The following is a 22,980-nucleotide window of genomic DNA, read 5'->3' as shown; positions in this document are numbered from 1 at the left end:
GAAGTGATGGTATGGCCCCCACAGAGTCCTGATCTCAACATCATCGAGTGTCTCTGGGAGTACATGAAGAGACAGAAGGATGTGAGGAAGCCTACATCCACAGAAGACCTGTGGTTAGTTCTCCAAGATTTGGAACAACCTACCAGCCGAGTTCCTTCAAAAACTGTGTGCAAGTGTACCTAGAAGAACTGATGCTGTTTTGAAGGCAAAGGGTGGTCACAGCAAATATTGATTTGATTTACATTTCTCTTTTGTTCATCCACAGCATTTTGTTGATTGATAGAGGTAAAGACCCTACAATAATACCGAGGAAATCTTCTGTAGCTAACATTAGAAATTGTGTTTGTGTCCATGATGAATTTAAACACACTGTTCTTTTATCTCTAATCTCCACTGCATTTCTCATCCTGAAGCTGATAAATGTTCTTTTTCACCCCTAAATGCCAAGTACAATATGTTTGACACCTAGTTAGCATTTCTTTAAATCTGCTGTTTGATGTGGTTGTGGCCTGGTAAACCAAAGATGATGAGCTAAATGCTGAAATGCACAACACAGTTGGGGTAAACTTCTCTATTGGGGAATTTCTCTACAAAATAACCTGAGCATAAGATATAAAAGAGCAGCACAACAGTCACCTTTGTGAGCAACGGTGCAACATAAACTCTTATCTTTCAGTTTTTCTGCTTGCTGCAGCCAGTTTTTTTTTTTAATTCTATCTTCCCCAAGCGTATGGAAAACAAGTCAGAAGCCTATCTCCTCTGTCAGTATTGTAGCCTTCATTCAGCAAAAATTCAATACAGTAAAGGTGAGATGCTTCAAAAAAGGGCTGAAGATTGTACTATGATTCCTACTGATAGAGAAGTACTTCAGTTTGCTGCCTCTTAGCACCAGGCAGAACTATAAATCTTGGCTTTCGTGTAAGGTTAACTATTGCCAGAAGACTGAAGAAATACAGAGCTCAAAAGCAAAGAGAGACGGGGTGAGAAAAAACATAACTAAAAAAGCTGAGACGTTACAAAATAAGTGCCCCTTGGTCAATATTGTCACTGATCTGAATCTTGATGTGAGGCTTGTTATCTGCTGCAAAACAATCACCACCCTCAAACCACACCAACATTCAGTATAACTTTTTTTAAACCTCAGAGTCCAGCATTGCAGCATGCTGCAAGCATTGCAGTGCAGCATTGTCAAGTTAATATGTTTTATCAAGAATGTGGGCAAGTGAAGAGAGAGTCTTAGAGCCCTCTCAGACCATATATTTACCATGACACACAGAGAAGAAGTGAAGCTGGTGACAAAAGAATAGCAAAATGAGATTGTACAACTGAATCTGACATCAAACAGAGCAAAACATTTCATTTGTTCTCTCAAATACTTCCACAGTTTCTTACTGTCTCTTTGATATATTGTTCATATTTCATGGTTTAGTTCAAAATCATATGCTGTATAATCAGCATAATACAATGAGGACCAAATCTTGCAACTGCAGTGTGGCCACCTCTATAAAAGCAGATGTTTTGGCTATTTGCTGATCTTTGCAGGCGTGTATGCCCCAGCAAATACACCCCTAAATCATATTGTACTACGCTCTGAGAAACCTAAAAATGCTGGCAGCCAGTGCCAGTGGTGCCTCAGCCTCCTATAGTAGATGTTCCTATGGTATTAATTTGAAGTTCTAGGTGATTTTCAGAAAAAGTTGACATCTAACCTCAACGTTGAAGTCAAAGTCACTGAGATTTAAAATTTTCTGAAATTTTCAGTCGATATGGTAAAGAATTTCAAAATCCTAGGTGACATCATTCTTCAGTTAATGCATTTACAAGACTTTGAGAAAACCTGACCTCTGACTTCGACCTTTAGGTCCTCAAGGTCACTGAAATTCGAACTTGTCCAAGATTTTTAGCAGATGCACCTATAGTATAAAGTTCAAACTCCTACATCATCTTTTTCTCGAGTTATTGCATTCACAATCTTGGACCTGGGTGACCGCAATTGTTCCCTCTAATTTTTCATGTGTCTGAGCGAACACACAAACTCCCTGAGCGATCCCGTGGACCACTGTGAGCGACATCAGACGTGTGCACTGTGGTCACGCCAGCGTCGAATCCATCCAAGTTACATGGTTTATTAAAATAATCAAATTACAGCATTTACATTTCTGCTAGACTACTTTTAATTAACTGCTTTAGGCCACTTACAATGAAAATTTAAAAAAAAATCTTGTTCACGACCTGTGTAGTATGTTAACACTATTGGAAGTAAAAATAACTTGAACTCCAATTTTGAAAACACAACTTTCTTTTTTTTTCCTTTCTTTTTTTTATAAAGCTCTGACTTGTATTATGAGTCTGTGGTCTGGGAGAGAGTCCTGTAACTCCCTGTCTGCAAAATACAGCATATAATGACCAATGTTGGGCAATTAATTATATAGTTACGTCTTTAAAAAAGTTACTGAGTTTTGCAAACAACAAAGTTTTTTGCAGCTGTTTACCTAAAAATGCAGCCAAGGTGTTTTTTTTTAAATAAACATTTCAAACTATTTACAGAACAATCAGCTGTTCTGCATCAAATTTGATGCCACACAAATTATTTGTGCCACTCCAAAAAATAATTTCTGTCCACTATGAGATAAAGGAGAACAACAGCCTGATACCTGCAGGCCTGACAACAGGAGATGTATCACTCCTGTAACACCTGTAACATTCAGCAGTCCCCTCATTGTTCTGACACACACAACAAAACTATTGACTACACTACACACTAACTACACAAGAACTAAACGTCGCAAATCTCTCACATCTCAAAACACCGCCGTCACTCCTAAAACTTCCTCCCGTTTCTTAACAACTAAATGCCATGTTTTGATTGGTCGACATGGTACATTTTTTTGACCAATGGGAAAGGGTGGGGTGTTTTGGTTTCGTCTTTGCTCACAGGCGGAGAGTGCTTTCGAGCGTTTTCCTTATAAAATGCCATTTTTACAGTTTCTTCCCGCAGTAAATATGAACAACAATAGTATTCAGGAAGAAAACCAAACATTGCATATTTTTTTTATCATAACTCTGGTTTTACGTGGCCTATCAACACAATTTAAAAACTGGTATAAAGTCCACACTTTTTCCCTCAATTGTTCCGTCTGTCCTGCTCACATCTCCAATGGTTGTACACGTTGTCATTAACGTGGCTTCACTCCACATCAGCCACGCCGCTTTGCTAGCTAAAACACCGGTGTCGGCACATATTTACTTTAATTTCAATTCAGGTTAGAATTTTTTTGTGTGCGTAACGCAGATTTTCTCTGCGCAGAGACTGTGCCAACAGTGCGCAATTGCGCACGTGCGCAGCTTAGAGGGAACATTGGGACCGCATTGTGCTTTTACGCCTGCAGGGTAAAAACAGTTACCATCCTAAATGTGAAAGTTCATGAAAGCAAGAAAAAACAAAACAAAACACTGAATAAGTGTGGCCTGGTTAGAAGGGTTCCCAGGAGTAAAGCGTCCAACTTCTAAAAAGAACGCCTTGCAAAGTTGCATCTGCATAACCCACAGGAGTTCTGGAACAATGTCCCTTGGACAGATAAGATCAAAGAGGACATGTTTGGACATAATGCACAGCGGCACATTTGCAGAAAACAAAATATAGCTCAAACACTTCATACTAATTGCCAAACGTGATGGTCGGGGGGGTAATTTGGGCTTTTGCAGCCACAGGAACTGGGCACCTTGCTGTCACTGTCACAAACTCCTCTGTACATCAAAGTATTCCAGAGTCAAATGTGAGGCCATCTGTCTGACAGCTAAAGCTTGGCCAAAAGTGGGTTATGCAAAAGGACAAAGATCCCAAGCACAACTCAAATCTACAACTGAATGGCTGAAAAGACAATAATTTGAGTTTTGAGTGGCTCGACCAAAATTCACCCTGACTTAAATGTTACGGCAGGACTTTGAGAGAACTGTGGATAAATGGATGCCTGCAAACTTCAATAAACTGAAGCAACAAGAGAAACAGAAGTGTTGATGTGAGAGACATTAACATAAACAATCATGTGATTGAAATTTCCTTCAAAATTTACAGTATTGGCAGATTTGTTTAAAACAATATTTCCTTACTGTTAAAAATAATTTGCAAAAATACTTGTGATTCTAATATTATTTTAGTTTGCATACTATAATTTGCTGTAAAAATATTGGTACTCGTTGTTCCTCAAAGACATGTATTTGCAGTATTCTGTGTTATCTTCTCTTTAAATGCTCCTTAAATCATTTTAAATGGATCTTTTGTCCAGATTCTTACATGAATACTCCTTAAATGATGTATAGTGCTGAACTTTTAGGTCAGTGTTGAGCGACTGTAGACAGGTAACACACGACAACAATGAGGGACTTACTGTGATGCTATGCAGTTAAAACAATGTGCTTGTGTGTGTGTGTGTGTGTGTGTGTGTGTGTGTGTGTGTGTGTGTGTTTGTTTTTTTCTTTAAAAGGTTGATTTTTTTTTTTCCTTTCAGGTTTTCATTCTCAAAATTAGGGAGACCTTGAGTCTGCTACTTGCCAGTAAACATATTGAGTCTTAAAAGGTCAGGAGCAAACACAGTGGGAAGAATAAAAAGGTTTACTTGTTTCTCTCAGGTCGAAGGAAAGCTTGAGGAATTGAAAGTACCCACAGAGGGAAGACCTTGGATTTAGTACTATTACTGTACAACTGCTCCAGATGGCAAAGATATTGGACTGTGCATTAGCACCTACTAACAAGGCTGAAAAACACAGACAGGAGTAGAAGGATGGAAAGGAGGGGGCCTAGGGGAGATCTAATATTGGAGAGAGGAAAGGAGGAAGAAGAGATGAGCTTCAGGCAGAAAGAGCATAAAAGGTGAAATTGAGCAGTGATGAGTTAGCATGTTTGATGGTGTGTGAAATTGTGGTTAGCCTATCTAGTTGCTACGTTTGGGTAATTAGTGCCAATTTACACAGATATGTACTGACCTCCTCCCAGCCTCTCCCGTTGGAATAGGAGATAACATCAAGCAGCGGGTTGGATAAGTAGCCATCACTGTTGAAAGAGTAGTCCCGTCCACCTATGGATATATTGGTGAAGTACCTGCAACAGAGATTGGAGAGCAGATGAGTTCTTTTTTCTTTAATCTATATACCTCTAATATGAAATCAATCAATTTGAGTGGAATAGAAAATCGGAATAATGATATGTGTCTGCTGTTTTTAAGGCATTAATTTGTTATTAATTTGTCTCATTTAATTTGCAACAAAGTTCTCTTTGTTTCCAGCAAAGCATCTGTTTTGCCATCTTATTTTTCACTGACGGATTTCCATGATATCTACTGAGTGCATCCATGACCCCACAGCATTAAGCTCTGCTCACTTCTACTCTATTCTTATCCTTGTTATCCTGTGTCTAATGCGAAAGTTCTAGGAAATCTACAACACACAGTTTTCAACCTTATTACTTCTTATTGTTGAGCAATTTCTGCTTCTTTTTATTAGAAAGAAATAAAGAAGCAAAAGGAAAAAGAAAAAGTCCAGAAACAAGAATCAAGTAATCAGAGCTGTGAAGGTAGGGCTGAGACCTTCACTGCAGGGAACAAACATCAGGGATTCTGTGCTAAAGACAAAACACATTTCTAAGAGGAAATCACATTGTTGAGGTGCTGAGACCATGAGGTGAAGCAAAGACAAGATGAGGTGAGGCTAGGAGGGGGACGCGAGATAAAGCGGTAAATTCGCTAAAATGTTTCCCCGACTTCAACTACAACAGCGGGAGGCTTGCAGAAGAACAATATGAGTGTAAGCCATGAAGGTCTTGAGCGCACTTTTAATACTTGAAAAGAAGCAAGTAGCATTGGTACAAAACAGATAGTGAGAGAGAAAGAGAAGGCTTTGCCTTTGATGTTTTGTAATGAAACATCTACCCTAAAAGCACCTGGAAAAGAGCACATCAAAGCATCCTAATGAAGCCATCCTGCATGTTCCCAAAAACAAGCAACCTCACTGAAAAAAAGCCTTAACAACTCAAGTAACCCTTAATCAACAGTAATCAGTCATGGAAACACAAAAAAATATACACTGCAGAAACAAGATGAAAAAGTGATATACCATAGTAACTAAACTGTTAGCAGCCCAACATCTGACTATATTGAAAATAATTTGATTGAATTTGGTGAATTTGATTAATATGAATTCAGATGTTTGCAGGCCCATTGCCACAGGTGGATAAAATCAGTCTACCTCTGCAAACATTTATGAAAGATTTGGTTGTTCTAAAGAGCTCACTGAATTTCAGCATGGGACTGTAATAAGATACCAACAGTGCAAAGAGTGGTATTATTACAAAGTGGAAGCATTTTGAAACCACAGCATCTCAGCCACAAAGTGTCGGACAACATCAAGTTAAAGAGTGAGGCTGCTGAGTGCTGAGGTGGCAACGACATGTTGACTCAGTATCTGCAGAGCTCATGGCATGGGTTTCCAATGTAGCCACAGAACCTGGGCACCTTGCAGTGAATGCGTCAATCATGAAATTCTCTGTATACCAAAGTATTCTAGAGTTAAATGTCTGACAGCTAAAGCTTGGCTGAAGCAAGTTTATGCAACAGAAGAACAATCCCGTGCACACCAGAATGGTTGACAAAGAAAGGAACCAAGGTAATGCAATTGTGCAAAGTCCAGACTTCAACCTGATTGAAATGTTGTGATGGGAACTTGCAAGTGACAGCAAACCTTGAACTGAACCACCCTTGTTATGATGAGTGGATCAAAACTCTTCCACAGTGATTTAAAAAGACTGATATAGTCATCAAGTTATTGCTGATAAAGATGGTTCCACAAGCTATGGAATTATTGAGTGTACTACAGTTACAATGGCCGCTGTCTTTAGACTGTTTGAGGAGCTGGAGGACCCAAAGAAAGCACATGAAAAACTCCAAACAGAAAGGCCTGAGCTGACCAGAATCCTTGAACCTTCTTGATGTGAAGTTAAAGTGCCAACACTGCATGACCTTGCAAGTAGGTTCTTGGTTGAAAACACTTCTAACTTCTCATGTTTTTGACATAGTCATCATTACCTTTTTTGACATGCAACTGCAACTCAAATGCACAATCTACTCAAAATATACTCCAGTCAGAAACTCTTAGATCAGAATAATTATTGAAGAGATACCTATAAATAATAAAACAAGCATCAACCCACTTTTTTCAGCATCATTTCCAGTTATTGTAATAAACTGAATAATGCCAAATCTACTGCAAATTGTTTCACATTCAGAATATTCAGAAGGATTCATTTAATGGATATTAACTGGTTTATATATTTTTTTTAATGTCTCAAAAATGAGGCTAAAAGCCTGCTGTCATAACCTTTCCCATCCAGGCTCACAGTGCAGAACCGCTGTCAATACAAGAGCTCTCAGTCATTTTACCTGTTTTTCTTTTTTAAATTCAGCACAATGAACAGTAAAGGAGCATAAGTGAAATGAGATTTGGCTCCTTTATGAGCAACAAATGGTTGATTCAGTTGACTTTGTTCCCACTTCTCAAAGGGAAACTGGCAGGTTTATAGCCACTGCTTTAAAATAAAAACCCCAACTTTCTTTCAGCATGGTCATGCAATGTATGTACAAAAATGATAATTCACTTTACGGCTTATATGCAAGAGATTTGGGCAAAACTGAACTGCAACTTTAACTTGTCATAAGCAAACAAACAGAAAATCATGAGGCTGGGTGAATTCATTTTCGGTTATATTAAAATACATTTCTACCCTTTTATATAACCATAACAGCCATAAAACACCACAGCTGCCATTATATCAGAATACAGTTGTGTATATGATCATCTCAGCCTTCAGCAGCCAAAACAGCGAGAACACCTTCGGCACATCAGCTACAGATGTAACCTCGTAGACCACGCACCTCTGATGGCATTTTTACAAAAAGAAGGCACTTGTGTATATGCCTCTGAATTCATGAGTACCCATTTCATGACTGGAAAGTGTTTGACTTTCCTTGCAGGAATGTTATAATGAAAGGCTTCTAACCCGCTGCTGTGCCCACAAGCAGCTGATGTTGCCTGACATCTGGCAGGTCCCCGAGGTCTTCAGTATTTCTGTTTCACCTGCTTTTACACCTGAGAAAAAGTCTGCCTCGAGGCTCGCAGTGGCACGAGAAAGAAATGTCTCCATCCCTTCTGCCAGGTAAAGCTGGATTGCAGCTGAGTGTAGGCTACAATGTCACACCCCCCACCCTCACCTCCCTTTTTTCCACTATCCTTTTATCCTTTACTCTGCCTCTGCTTCTTACTTCCACCCTACCATCTCAAATTCTCTTGATTTCCCCCCCCCCGCACACGGTACAGTACAGCGCAGAGATGCAGGGTACCAGCAGTGACAGCAGCAAGAAAGTCTGAAAGAGCAGCAGGAGCTGGAGGAGGTTGAGAGAGAGCATGAGAAATAAAGATAAGGTGGAAGGGAAAAAAAGAAAATCTTGGAAACTGTGACTAGAATAAAAGTAAGAGACAGGGAGAGAGACGGAGAGAAAGAAGAGTGCAACAGAAGAGGGAGACAGACGCAGACAGCGAGAGCGTATGCAATACAGAGAATAAGACAAAGAGTGCTGCGTGGCACAGAAACATGATTCACTGAAGTGCTTCACTGAAATGGGTACCATCAAATAGGTCTGCTACCGGTATGAACCAGCAGCTGCTACAGGAAAAATCCAAAAGATGAGTTTAAGAAGCTCTTTAACCTGCAATGTAAATTTAACAACCATTTCTCTCCCCAACAATGTCAACTCAAAGGAATAGTTAATAGCATAATAGTTCATTATTTTACTTTTCAAGGCAGAGATAAGATGCAACGAGTCACCTCTCAGTAAGTGCAAGGTTTCATCTCAATGGTTTATTCTGTTATACATAAATTGATCAATGACTGAAATCACCAGAAATCCCAAAGAGGCAAAGGCATTGGCTCTGTAACAGGAAGCAACTGGATGTAAGGGGTGCTTCATGTATTTTTAAGTGTCACTTTTTTCATAAGTGCCTTTACTCTAAAGACCCGTTACAAGATCGCTGTTGTATGTGTAACGTCTTCAATTGAAAGCTTTGGTTTTGTTTGTGTTTTCTGTCCTGTACGTTCCACTTGTCAATCAGACGAGCACTTTTAAAGAGCCGTGAGTTCCTTTTCTATGAATGTTTGTGTGCTGAGCTGCCAGCGCTCATGCTAACTGCCCAGATCTTCCTCTACATGTACCAAAGAAACATCTGCTAAAGCCTCAGGAAACACCTTTGTTAAAAAACAAAAAAACAAAAAAAAAAACATAATTAAACATTTTTGTCACAGTTTTGTTTTTTTCACCTTCTGATGTCACTCCTCATACAAGCATTTGAAATTTAAAAGAAATCACTTGATTTATTCTTTATTGTTATTATTATTATTATTATTATTATTATTATTATTATCATTTTCAATCAGGGTAGGTCACTGGTAACTGCTAACTTTACTTTGCACACTGTTAAGCATGGATATCCCAATACCCCCTTCTTCTTATTGTTATTATATTCTTATATTATCTTATATTCTTATATTATTATTATGGTTGTATAAATGTTGGGATAATTATCCAAAATTCATCATACAAATTGTAAAAAATAAACAGCGTTCTCTCTTCTGTCATGTCTCTAGCCATCTGATAAGATAAATTATGGATTTATATCTGTGGATTTGGTTTGATAGTGATTAATGGGACTGACATGGAAGTCTGATGGAATTTATATTTTGGTTCACCTTATTTATGCAGTTTTACACTTTATTCATATTTGCAAATTTCTGTTATAAAAGGGGGTAAATATCCATCTTATTTTCATAAGCTAGCTAGAGACACAGTGACCACCCAGTGACACAATTTTTGTCTGTCATGGAAGCTTCTGTAGGAGCAGTTAATTGCAGCTTGATCCATAAAAAACCTACACAGCTTTGTTAGTGTCTTCTTCATGTTCTTTTTCACTGATGTAGTAGCCATTTCTTAATGTTTCGCCAACTTCCCTTTATCCACTAGGAGGTCTTTAGCTATTAAAAGTCATCACATATACATATTTTTTAGATTCAATATGTTTTTAAAAGTGAATGAAAATAAATAAGCTTTAGTAAATATTATATTTACATCAGTAATGTTGACTGTGATAAAATTAACATGATTTCCTGAAAAAAAAACAAAAATAACTTGTGACCTTGTGACCAAGGAGGTAGAGTCACGTGAAGACAGAAAAGAAAAAACAAAGAAAAAAAAGAATGACAGAGTGAAGCAGGAGCTTGACAGACTCTCAGCGGGAAGCCAGGCTCTATGTATTATACCTACACAACAGCCGAGCTCAGATGGAGCCTGATGTAATCGATGAATTTACTACTGAGACATGTGACAGCTGTGCATCAAACAGTGGAGGAAGAAACGTTCCCAGTGGAATTAGTACCTGTTTTATGAGCATCCTAGCTGGGAGGCAAGAGAAAAATAAATATCATGGGGTTACAGCTGAAAAAAAGAAATTAAAGAACAGAAAGACAGCGGAGGGAAAAAAAAAAGCAAGACAGGGAAAGAAATAGACCCATCAATGTTGAAAAAGAAATAATTCAGGGATTCAGTGGAGGATAACACTCGGCTCACCCTGGTTAATCCACCTTTTCATTTGTAGCAATAAAGTTTACCCAGGCCTACATCTATTCCAGCTCACAGAGGGGCAGAGAAAAGCTCGCCTAAAGATTGTGGAAATCCTGGGCTAGACAGAAAGAAGCTCATCTTAGCGTAGATTTTCAGTAGGATGAATCGGATGTCAAGTATTTAGATCTGATTCAATACTGATGGTAACTTTAGAAATACTGTGCCATTAACACAGAAAGCATGTTGAGGTCAGAATCCATTTTTTCCTTAACATTAACCAGAAGCTGAAAATTAACCAAAAAAAAATGTTGTATACAGTGTATGTATGTATTTATTTTTTTGGCCTCTGTACACCATAAACCACTGCCACCATGATAACGTCAGCCCCTCCCCTTTTCAGCTTTAATTCAAGGTATTACCCCCCAAAATCCATTAACTATTTAACCTATTTTTAGAGGCTAAAAAATATTTTTAATACTGCCTGACATCTAGGACCCATGGACATTGCTAAATTCTGTGTTGCCTACCTTGAGATATTCTCCTAGGCCATGGAGGGGGGGGAACTCCAGGCATCAAGGGCCAGTGTCCTGCAGGTTTTAGATGTGTCCTTGATCCAACAGAGCTGATTTAAATGGCTAAATTACCTCCTCAACATGTCTTGAAGTTCTCCAGAGGCCTGGTAATGAACTAAACATTTGATTCAGGTCTGTTGACGGAAGGTGAGATCTAAAACCTGCAGGACACTGGCCCTTGAGGCCTGGAGTTCCCCACCCCTGTCCTAGGCCTTTAGTACAGCCACCGTCAGCTGTTGATAGGTGTTTTTGGCTTTGGTCTTGTCTTTGATAACTAAAGCCATGCTCTACTGAGTTGAAACCAGGGGACTGACACTGACTTGACCATCAAAGAATAACTAATTCCTTCACCTTTAAAATCTCTTGGGTTGCTTTTGCAGTATGTGTTGGACCATTATCTGTTGGCACTGTGAAAAAATGATCAGTTTTGAGCAGAGAGTATATAGTCCTACAGTTCACATTCATCCTGCTACTTCTGTTAGCACTCACATCATGAATACATATTAATGGCCCAATTCCAGTGAGAGCCATAGGTGCCCATATATACCATATCACTGCCTGCACTATGTTTGGCAGATAATGTGGGATCCTTCAGATCATGTTTCTCTCCTTCTCCATACTTTTCTTGTCCAGTAAATCCTGGTTTCATCTGTCCAAACATTTTTTTTTCCAGAATTATGCAGGCCTTTTGTGGTTAAATCTATTCTCTTCTTGTTGTTCTAAAGTGGAAACAGTGGTTTGCACCTTGTGGTAAACCCTCTATTTCTATTCATAAAGGCTTCTCCTGATTTGACACTGACATGAATTTTGCCACCAGCTGCCCACATATTTGGTCAAAGTTGCTGGTTCTAATTATATGTCATCAACAATGAATGATTATTGTTTTGGGGTTTTTTTTTTTACATTGTTTAAATTTTGTTATTGTTTAAAGCATCTTCTTTTATAATAACTGTGTTAGTTGTCACAAAAAAGGGGGCAAGCAAGTCTATTGTTCTATGGCAGAAAAGTGAGTCAAAGGTAAAGTCATTACAGTATATCATTCACTAAGGCCAGAGACTGACTGACCAGTCGCTTAATAAATAAAAAACTGTGTTGTTTAACATCAAATAAATGGGGGGAAAAAAGGAAAAAACACAACCTATTCTAATCTGAGAACATGAAATAGACACAAGCTTTTGGCATCTGTGCCTCGATGCATCAGCCGTGACAAAAAGGGGGTAATACTCCTGTTTAAAATAGAAAATGGTATTTATTCAGCACTTTTCTGCTCTTGCTGAGCACTCAAAGCACTTCTACACCACAAGCCACATTCATCCACTTATGCACACATTCATACAGCACTTTAATCTATGCACTTTAAGCACTTAAAAAATATATATTTCTGATGGATCCATCAAGGGCAGTGGAGGTTCAGTATCCCGCCCAAGGACTCCTCACCATGTGGACTTCACACTGATCCTCCAGATTAGCAGACAGCCTAATCTACCACTAAAGTCAAACGTTGTTTCTTCGATGTGATAACAAAGTCACCATGAGAAGATAGAAGGGGCATCATGAAGTACAAGTTTGTTTGTATTTAATAGACTTAGACAGAAATGTTTCATAACAATGAAAGGTTAATAAATACTAAAGGGTAGCCAGTGGATGTGAGGATCCCCGTACATGGTGATGGTGATGGGGGGAACACATGTTTCAACAGTTCCTTTTAGCAGAAAAATCTTTGTTGGTTTGTTTGTCTTAACTCTACAGGAATATTAATTCCATGCTGATTATGAATAATTATGTTTCATGTTTGGTTATTGGTTTATCAGTTTTACTCAGCCACTTGGTGATAAGCCTGTTACCTTTAGCTCACTGTTCCGTCATTGGCCACACTCACCTCGCTGTTGTGTTTTCTTCTGACCAATCACACTAAACTCCTTCACAGCTTGGCAACTACAAGTGGAGCTGTCAGGGCAGCAGTTGTTTCAAATTACACAACAGAAACAATAAGCAAGTAACAGATTCACAGAGTCCTTGTGGTGAAAATGATGAATCAATACTGTTTCATTTCAGATTCAGCAACTCACATCTAATACGCTGGAAAAACAGGTGGAAAAATTTGCCAAAAAAAGAGGCAAAAATTGGTTACATTTTGACAAAAAAGTTATTAAGGAATTAGAGAACCCATCAAACATTAAAAAGCAATATATATATATATATATATATATATATATATATAAAGAATTCTAATATCTTATCACATATTTTGTCTCAATCCCAGTATCTATGAACATATCTTAAGATAAGGAAAAAATTATCAAGAAATACTTTTGATTTTTATATATCATTTTTCATTCAGTCCATTACAAATGACAAGAACATCAAATTCCCCAGTGTAATCAGAGAAATATCGCAGACGGGAGGTGTGCAGTACATTAGAGAGAGACAGTTCCAATGATCCATTTGGGCAGAGACATGACAAAGAGACTGCCTGTCTCTCTGTTTGATATGGAGGATGTCCTAATGGTTTATAGTCCTGCCCTAATAAGCACCAAAGCTGGTTGGTGTGATTTTTCCATCAGTGAAAACATTCAGCCTTTTTGCAGGCTGTTGCAGAAAAGATTTCTTTGTAACCATGACAACTTATTCAAAAGTAAAAAAGAGATGCGCAGAGAGCAAGATGGAGAGTTAACGAGAAAGATGAAAAACAGCAATGGAGAGAGAGTTAGCTGGAATGATCAAGAACCATTTCATGCTCGGTGTAATGAAAGTCAGGGATTTGTCAGCATTTATTCACCATCTCTCTTCATCTTATATCCTCTTATCTGCACTCTCATGTTGATGTTACATATTCCTGAATATATTTTCAGGAGGAAAGAAAAAAATGAATAAATCATTACAGGAAGATAGCTTTGTGATCACCACCTTTTCAAAGAAAAGATCACTTCATTCACATATGTATAGATATTGTACTGAAAGCTTGCACAAGTGTTCCAGAACTATAAACATTAAATGCCTGTTAGGATGTTTACATAGGAAAAAGCTTGTTTACAGATAGTTTATCTTGAATGCATTTGGCCATGGATATAATTATTCAGCATTTTTGAAAGAGAAATGCAGAAGTCTCATCTTTAAAATTTAGTACTGAAACTTGAAACAACTTACAGTGCAAACACCAATACAACTGGAAATGGATTTCTTCCATTCTAAATCAACCCCTATCCATGGCTTTTCAATATGCCGCCAAGTGCTGGCAGTCTGTTTCAGTGGGAAAGCCAGCCAGCGCTTGCTAAAAGAAAGAAAAATGAAACATATTTCAAGCAGATTTGAATCAAAGCAGATCCTCATAAAAAATGTAGGAACATTACTACTGAGTGCCAAACAGGTGCCTTGCCATCTACATAAGAATTCCCTACAAAGGTGAGATCTGCAACTTCTCACTTGTTCAATTGCAGTCATGCAATAAAACCATTAATATACAAGATGCCTCTGTAGAAGCTCTGCGTTTAGGGCTTGTTAGTTATTCCAGTTGGTGGTGATGCTATAATAAAGTAGCCACTCTTGCATGATGATCGTTCCACAGATTTCATAAACAAAGATGGCAACGAAGCAGATTGTTTTCTTATTCTGACCAGCAGACAAACATGGCAGTAGCCTAAATTATCAATTATTTATTTGATTGAAACATTCGGTTTAATGTCTAAGAATTCAAATTAAATATTGAAGCTGGTACACCAGGTTGAGTGATGCAATTTGGAAAGGGAATGAAAATTTGGCTTGTTAAAATGGCATTTAACTGTTTTAATTATGTTTGATTGTATCCCCTCTGTCTACAAGAGAACATGTGACACTGAGATTATTGTCTAAATTAATGCTTTTATACAGGCATTAATCTTGAGAATGTACTGGGTATACATTGAAATTTTATACTTTATACTTTTGTAAATGTATAATTATTCTATAGATGTTACACTGAGAGCAGTGATAAATAATCACACTAACAGGTATCAGAGTCTTTGTCCTTCTGTGTTTTTATTTTTTTACTTTTTGTTCTTTCACAAATCACATCTAAATCACATCCAGCACACGACTACATGACACAGTTCAGTGAAAGGTTTGTTCAGGGTTGGCAGAATCATATTTCTTGTTACTGTCAGAAAGCAGGAAATACTGTGATTTTTGACCCAGTAGGTGTGTCCTGTTCTGTCTCCAACCTTAGGTGCCACCCTCGTGTCCAGCTGACTCTACTCAGCAATTAGGTCACAGTAGTTAAGACAAGACAGGGTGCTGTTTAGTGATTTAGACTTTTTAACTTACTCTTTGGTTGACCAGCTTCTGGGATTTGTTTTGTCTCATTTCTCATGATGGTGATAGTGTCTTGTCTGTCTCTTTCAATTTAATTATGAACAGAGTCTCTGCTTTGATCATTTAGTCTCCTTTTTCTACCTGGACACTTTTTGTTGCTTTCCTACATCCTCTGGATTTGTTCAGGAGAATGTAACAAGTGGGGGCTTGTCTAGGATCTGAAAAAGGGGGTCCAGCATAAGCAGTATTTGGTTTTTGATTGTATTTTGCTTGAGATGGTTGCCACTACCTGTGGTTTCATCTGTCTAAACATAGTACTACCTGTGCTAACTGTGGAAAATGCAAATTTACCCTATCTCTAACACACCAAACTTCATCTAATTATCTTCTGGAGCATGCTAGGCGTGAAGTAACTTGAAAGGCAAAAACGTCGGTAACTGGCGCCCTGAACTGCCTAGCCCCAACAAGGAAGTTATGCCCACCCAGGATTATAGTGACATTTTTTTTAAAAAAGCAAAATAATAAAAGAATGCCCAAAGGAAGAAGGTAAAAAGCTCAATTGGACACTCGCCTCACCTCACAGTGCTTCACTTGTTCCGCATTTTGTCATATTACAGCTTTATTCCAAAATGGACTAATTTTTAATTCTAAATTCTAAACACCAGATAAAAGTGCATATTATTTTTTTTTATTATTTTTTTAATAAGAAAGCTAAAAAATAATTTCATTTTTTCCACTTCATTATCATGAAGTATGTAGAATTTTGAGATGAAAAATAAATTTGATCAGTTTTGGAATAAGGCTGTAACATGATGAAATGTGGAAGAAGTGGAGCGCTGTGAATATTTTCCGGATACACTATTACCGGGAAAGTCACAGTTTATGAGGGGATAGCTGATAATGTTATAGTCATGAACCTGAGGGTAGACAGACTTCAGACAGGTCACAGAGTCAAGCTCAGCTTTAATCCTAGAAATTCAGATGATCTCAGAGATGCCAAAATCAGCTCATTGCAAAGGTAAGTTTTCTAGTTTTCATAGAGGATAATTAAGCTGATGTAGCCTGCTAACACTGCCTGTGCATCTGGAAGCTGCAACTTTTGCTCTTGCTCATCTGGCTCTTGGGGAAGTGTGGTCGGAAAAAAGCAGAAAATGTTGTTGGTGAAAATGAAAGTCTTTGACCACAGTGGTACATTTTTTTTTTTGTTTTGTGAAAAGAGCGAAGAAACAAATTGACAATATTTTCTTTATTTGTCATGAATAAAGTATCATTTCAAAGAAGTTTTAAAATGGATGTTGAGAAAGGATGTATCCATGCAGGAGTGTGTTCAAAAAACAGATGCATCATTCTTTGTTACTGAAATAAAAAAGAAAAACTACAGAAACTGACCAAACTAAAAGTAGATCAATCAATCAAAAAGACATGCATTGATTGACCAGCAAACTACAGGGCACACAACAGCAACACACTAACATGTCTTTAGCGTCTCACTGTGAGTAAAGACACAAAGTTTGCCAAAGTAAACTGCAGGAGTCCACCGTGAAAACATTTCTAACCACAAACCTAATCAGACACTAATTACTGTCACCTTCAGTGAACTCAGAGCCAACCACAAGCCAGTAGCCTCAGTATGAGCAGTGAACACATCAAAACAGTTACAAGGTAAGTTATGGAGATGATTGAAAAGAGATAAGAGTTAATATTATGTTCTCTGGTGAAGTTATATGAATACTGGAAAATGATGTAAGTACTTGACATAAAAAAAAAAAAACTAAAAGTTTAGACTTTTAGAAAATCTCTGTTTATCTCTACTGAATCCCTACATTATGTCTTCCACCTTGAGCCTCACCAGCACGATGCCCGGGAATGAAGGGATGAACAAGACACAATGGGTTTTTGTTTGTTTAATATTAAAAATGTTAATGTGAACCTGGTTCCTGCTTACTTACACTTACAGTACTATTACATTTACCATGCAGTACACAACAAAAGTAAATGTAAATGATTACAGAAAACCTCTCAGCTTATAATCTGATATATTATTAAGAGGGTCAAAGTGAGAAGGACCAATGTCTTTCACACTCATCAGACGTCATATCACTTGTGCGTCTCTTTCTCTTTGTTTCTGCTTTTCACCAAATACTGTCCAATAAAAATGGGCTAAATTCCAGCTCTTCACAGCGTTAACACTTCATTTAAATAAAAATGGCCTGTATTTATATAGCGCTTTAAGAGTCCTAAGGACACCAAAGCGCTTTACATATCCAGTCATCCACCCATTCACACACACATTCAATGATTGTTGTCTGAACTTGTGCTTTAGTTGTGAAAGAGCCTTGTATGAACGGCCTCGCCTCTGTCAGTGCGCCCCAGGGCAGCTGTGGCTACAATGTAGCTTGCCATCGCCAGTGTGTGAATGTGTGTGTGAATGGGTGGATGACTGAATGTAGTGTAAAGCACTTTGGGGTCCATAGGAACTAAGTAAAGCGCTATACAAATACAGGCCATTTACCATTTACATCCTCTTGGTAGTCAGGTGTGCCTTTGTTGGACTGCTTGGTTGTGTGACAGACTTTTACACATGATCAAGCTTTTCCCCAGCTACAGTGATGGGATTGGGCTATATTATTTTAGCTTTCTTTGGATGGACTTTAGTGCTAATTAGGTGTTGCCCTTACACTGAACAGCATTTTGTAATGCTAGAAGCAGTTATGGTTGTTCAAGGGAACCAAGCAAATTAACTTGCCCTACCTCCCATTGCTGACACAGAGGATACCGCCAATTAAATCTCAATTTAACTTTTTCACCATTATTTTAAATCCTTAAATTATCACGAAACTGCTAAGTTAGGACTGATGTCGTAAGGTGCTGCTTTCAATATGTAAATCTAAGTGTACAGGTGCCTCTCTGTGATTGGTGGACCCAGAAGATGGAGGGATACAGACTGTGTTAGATTTGTGTTCTCATAAGTGAATATATTAATTTATCTTATTTTGTAAAAGACGTTTTCTGATTGTCATTTTATTTTAGAAATGATTTCATTTTGGTGATTATAGGTGACTTCACTTCCTGTTCCGTATGTTGTGAAGCGCGAACTGCTAAAAGGAATGTATGTTTTTCCCTCTGGTGTTGCTGGGAAAAGTAAGCAACAAACCAAGTGTGTGCATTATTGAGAGAACATGGCTGAAGAAGAGGAAAACTCTTCGAGCTCAACAGACTGGTTACCTAAATAGTGGTGCTGTCAGCGTTAATCTCGTTAAAATGACATTAACATCATAACTGCATTAACGTGGCAAATCTCCGTTAGCAAGTTAGCACGGATCGCCCGTGCGTGGGGCTGCACGGCGTCAACACGTTAGCATGGTTAGCTCGTTAAAGCGTTAGCGGCGTGCAGCCCCACGCACGCCCTAATGCGGTTATGGCGTTAACGTCATTTTAATGAGATTAACACTGACAGCACTGCTAAATAGAGATGACATCGATGATGATGCTACTGTGGTCTATGCAGGGCCAGGAGTGACGAAATGAATTAATTAAATACATCAATAAATAATTAATACATGTCTCATTTATGAATTAAAATAGGAATTAATTAATTAAATAAATATTTCAATAATTAAATGCCCATTCATTTCAACACTTAATAAATCATTTATTTCAAATTGTATTTAATTAATGACAGATTTAATTAATTATTTAATGACGTATTTAAATAATTCATTTGGTCACTCCTGGCCCTCTACAGAGGCCGGCCAGTCATTCATCCTCTGCTCATCCCAAACAGCCACACTTTTACCTGTGAAGCATATTCTAAAAACATTTAATGTTGTTTGCTACATCGAGGAGTTTGTAGGGGTGGACTGCCTTTTATTTTGATCCTAGTTTTCTCCTGTTTGTCTTTGTTAGGGAGGTACCTTATTGTTACCTGGTTTATTCATTTTAGATATGTTTGGTAAATAATTCAGATGGTTTCCTTTTGTTTGTTGTTTTGGCATAAAGTCCACTGTGAACTTGCATTCAGCTCCTTCTAAGTGTTAAAATCCAAAGTAAAATAACATATTGCAAATAAATCATTGTAAAATTGTACCAACTGTGTGTCGTGGCTGCTTGAGGTCTGAGGATGGATCACCTTCATGTTGTGGTCTGGCCACCCCTAGACATGCCATAACAGTTAGTAAAATGAATAAAGAGAAGATTTAATAAATAAAGAAATGCTAACCCTATGCAGCAAATATTCAATGAGATTTTTTATCAGTATCTCCCCCCTTCCTGTTCCTTCCTGCTCTCTCTTGGACTCTCTCACTCATTCACTCCTTCTCATATCGACTGATATGATTCATAGTTCATTACTTTTCATGACAGAGCCACTATTGGCCAGAGTCCTGTCCTCTGGTTTTGAACGCACCAGCAGAGCTGTCTCTGCTCTTACAGTGTGGAGAATACTGCTTGTATTTTATGCTATTGTGCACACACACACACACACACACACACACACACACACACACACACACACACACACACACACACACACACACACACACACAGTGTATGAGAGAGGTAGAAATGAGCTCGGGTTGAATCACACAACACAAATGAAAGGCTTGTGACCATGAACACCAAAGGGAGGGGGGCCCGACAGCTGAAAAGGCTATCGTGACTCCTGTGTGATTCAGATTCTGCAGTGAAGGAGACTACAGGAGCGCAGAATGTGGTGTGTGAACTAAATGGGCTACGTGTATCTGTAATATTCATAAATCATCACAGGATATTTTGTGAGACATCTAGAGATGTCATCATGAAGAAGCTCTGCAAAAGTCATTCTCTCAAAGCCTGAATTACTGGATTTTAAACAGCAAGTCAATGAGGAGACATGAGTAGAATGGCTTAAAGGAGACTGTCCTCCACCAGAAAATGGCCACATACGATTTGTTCAACAGAGATGCAGTAATTGTAAATTTTTGGGCCATTTCTGTGTGACTTGCCATTCACAATTTTTGCCTATTCCAATTTTATTTTTAAGAACTTTATAAAGTATATGCATACAAAAATAAACTTTTCTTTATTGCATAATTTTATTTTTACAATACAATAAATTGGTAAACTTGACAATTTCTCCCAAACTGCAGTAAGTTACAGGATCATCTCTCATCTAAGTTAAAATAAAGTGTCCTGCTACGGCAAAGAGGTCCAACTAATGAGCTGAAAATAAGCTGCTGAACACCCACCTTTATTTCACATTTTCATGCTGATCCCCTATGTGCATGCTAACAAAACGTTAGTGTGTGGCTGTAAGTGTGCGTGCAGCTATTTGACGGCACCGCTCTGTGTGATGCGTGTGCATGAAATGAACTAGCTCATAATCAGTGATGGGAATAACGGCGTTACAAGTAACGGCGTTACTTTTTTCAGTAACGAGTAATCTAACTAATTACTATTCCTATTGTTACAACGGCGTTACAGTTACTAACAAGGAAACGCGGTCCGTTACTATTTTTCAGCAAACAGACGGTTGAAGCTGTGTTCAGCTTACCGCATCTTATATCAGCTGCAGGAAGTAGCTGTAAGTAATCTGGACGCTACAGCTTTAAGCAGCTGCGCGCTCCCGCGGACAGCAATCACGATCACTGTCTAGCACAACACCTGGAGCTCAGGAGGCAAAACAATCACATGAGTGCTGCTGTTTGACTGAGGAAGAATAAAGTAGGCGTGATCACTTAAAGACAAAGCAACAAGGTGATATATACCAGTTTATAAATTGTGTCGATAGGCCACGTAAAACCAGAGTCATGATAAACAATATATACGCGGCGTTTTTTTCCTCAATAGTTTCGCCACGTTAGCGCTAGCAAGCACTCTCTGCTTATGAGCAACAAAACAAAACAAAACAGGGGAAGTTTTAGGAGTGACAGCACGAGAGAGAGAGAGAGAGAGAGAGAGAGAAACAGGAGTGATACACCTGCTGCTGTCAGACCTGCAGGTATCAGGCTGTGATGTTCTCCTTTATAGTGGACAGAAAATATTGTTTTGGAGTGGCACAAATAATTTGTGTGGCATCATATTGAAGAACAGCTGATTGTTCTGTAAATAGTTTGAAATGGTTATTTAAAAAAAGGGTAAAAGGTAAATGGATGCAAATAACTTTGTTGTTTGCAAAACTTGTGCATAGGATTTTAAAATTGACAATTAATATTTGCATTTGAAGTTATGAAACATGATTCATTAAACATGTTTATGGTTGTTACAGTAAAAATATAACTTTTTCTACTCTGATTTTATGTTTTTTGTCTGATTTTAGATCAATTCTGGTTATACAGTATGACAAAATGAGAACATAACTGTAAATTCAGACACGTGAGGTTGTGCTAAAAAGAATGATACCAAACAAGGCAAAGCAAATAGTTTTTAAAGGTAATATGTGGAGGGAAAATCAAGAGTAGTAAAAAAATGGCCAATTATACCCTGGACCCCAGAGGGTTTTTTTGTTTTTTTTTAAAGTAACGCAATAGTTACTTTTCCAAGTAATTAATTACTTTTAGAATATTGTAACTCAGTTACTAACTCAGTTACTTTTTTGAAGAAGTAACTAGTAACTATAATTGAATTACTTTTTCAAAGTAACTTGCCCAACACTGCTCATAATTGGATCTCTACTCAGGGCAGAGATTGCTGGAAATCTGGAGATTCCAGTCAGTCTGTCAGTGCACGTCTATTGTTGAAGTGGCATTTAGTAGAGCCTTCAACTTTCAGCAGAGCTATGCACTCTGGTAACATATGAAATAATGTTGTCTAACATGTTGTCTTACAGCCATAATTTGGTTGTAGAAACTAGTTGAAGTGATTTCTGTAATAATTCGTCAGAGTCCCCTTGATCAGCTTTTGTGTCCTAGCTAACACTGTAGTGTGGTGTTTCTGCAGAGGAGCCTGTGAGGTCCCAAAAACAGTTTTTTGACAAAATCTGTATATAAGGGTGGTAGGTTTGTGGTTTTCTGAACTTGTAGTGATGGTTTCATTTAAATTTATAGTTAAAATGTTCTGGAAAGTGAGTTGTATGTGAACCATCTGACTCAGGCACCTCCAGTTTCCAATTCAGTTCAATTCAAGTTTACTCATATAGCGCCAAATTGCAACAACAGTCGCAATTTGGCACAACAATACAGAGAAAAACCCAGCAATCATATGACCCCCTATGAGCAAGCACTTTGGCGACAGTGGGAAGGAAAAACTCCCTTTTAACAGGAAGAAACCTCCGGCAGAACCAGGCTCAGGGAAGGGCGGGGCCATCTGCTGCGACCGGTTGGGGTGAGAAAAGGAAGACAGGATAAAGACATGCTGTGGAAGAGAGCTAGAGATTAACATCCTTTGCTAAAATTCATAAATATTTAGTTCAAAATGTCTGAACCATGGATAAAATTGATTAAAAAAAAAATTTAATTAAAAAAAGTTTTGCAGACTTGAACGAGCCT

General features: G+C 38.1%; 1 protein-coding gene across 1 annotated transcript in view; it reads right to left on the bottom strand.

Annotated features, from left to right (window-relative positions):
- Positions 1 to 22,980, bottom strand: part of grin2da (glutamate receptor, ionotropic, N-methyl D-aspartate 2D, a) — a 145,276-nt gene that overhangs the window by 66,274 nt on the left and 56,022 nt on the right. The window contains exon 6 of the mRNA XM_063465664.1: positions 4,984 to 5,098. Coding sequence (XP_063321734.1) covers positions 4,984 to 5,098 — 115 coding nt within the window. The remainder of the gene's footprint in view (positions 1 to 4,983; positions 5,099 to 22,980) is intronic.

Source organism: Pelmatolapia mariae, linkage group LG22 (assembly GCF_036321145.2).
Source record: "Pelmatolapia mariae isolate MD_Pm_ZW linkage group LG22, Pm_UMD_F_2, whole genome shotgun sequence".
In the NCBI taxonomy this organism is placed as follows: Eukaryota; Metazoa; Chordata; class Actinopteri; order Cichliformes; family Cichlidae; genus Pelmatolapia; species Pelmatolapia mariae.
Note: the sequence above shows the minus strand (reverse complement) of the source record. Positions and strands in the feature narration are given on the sequence as shown.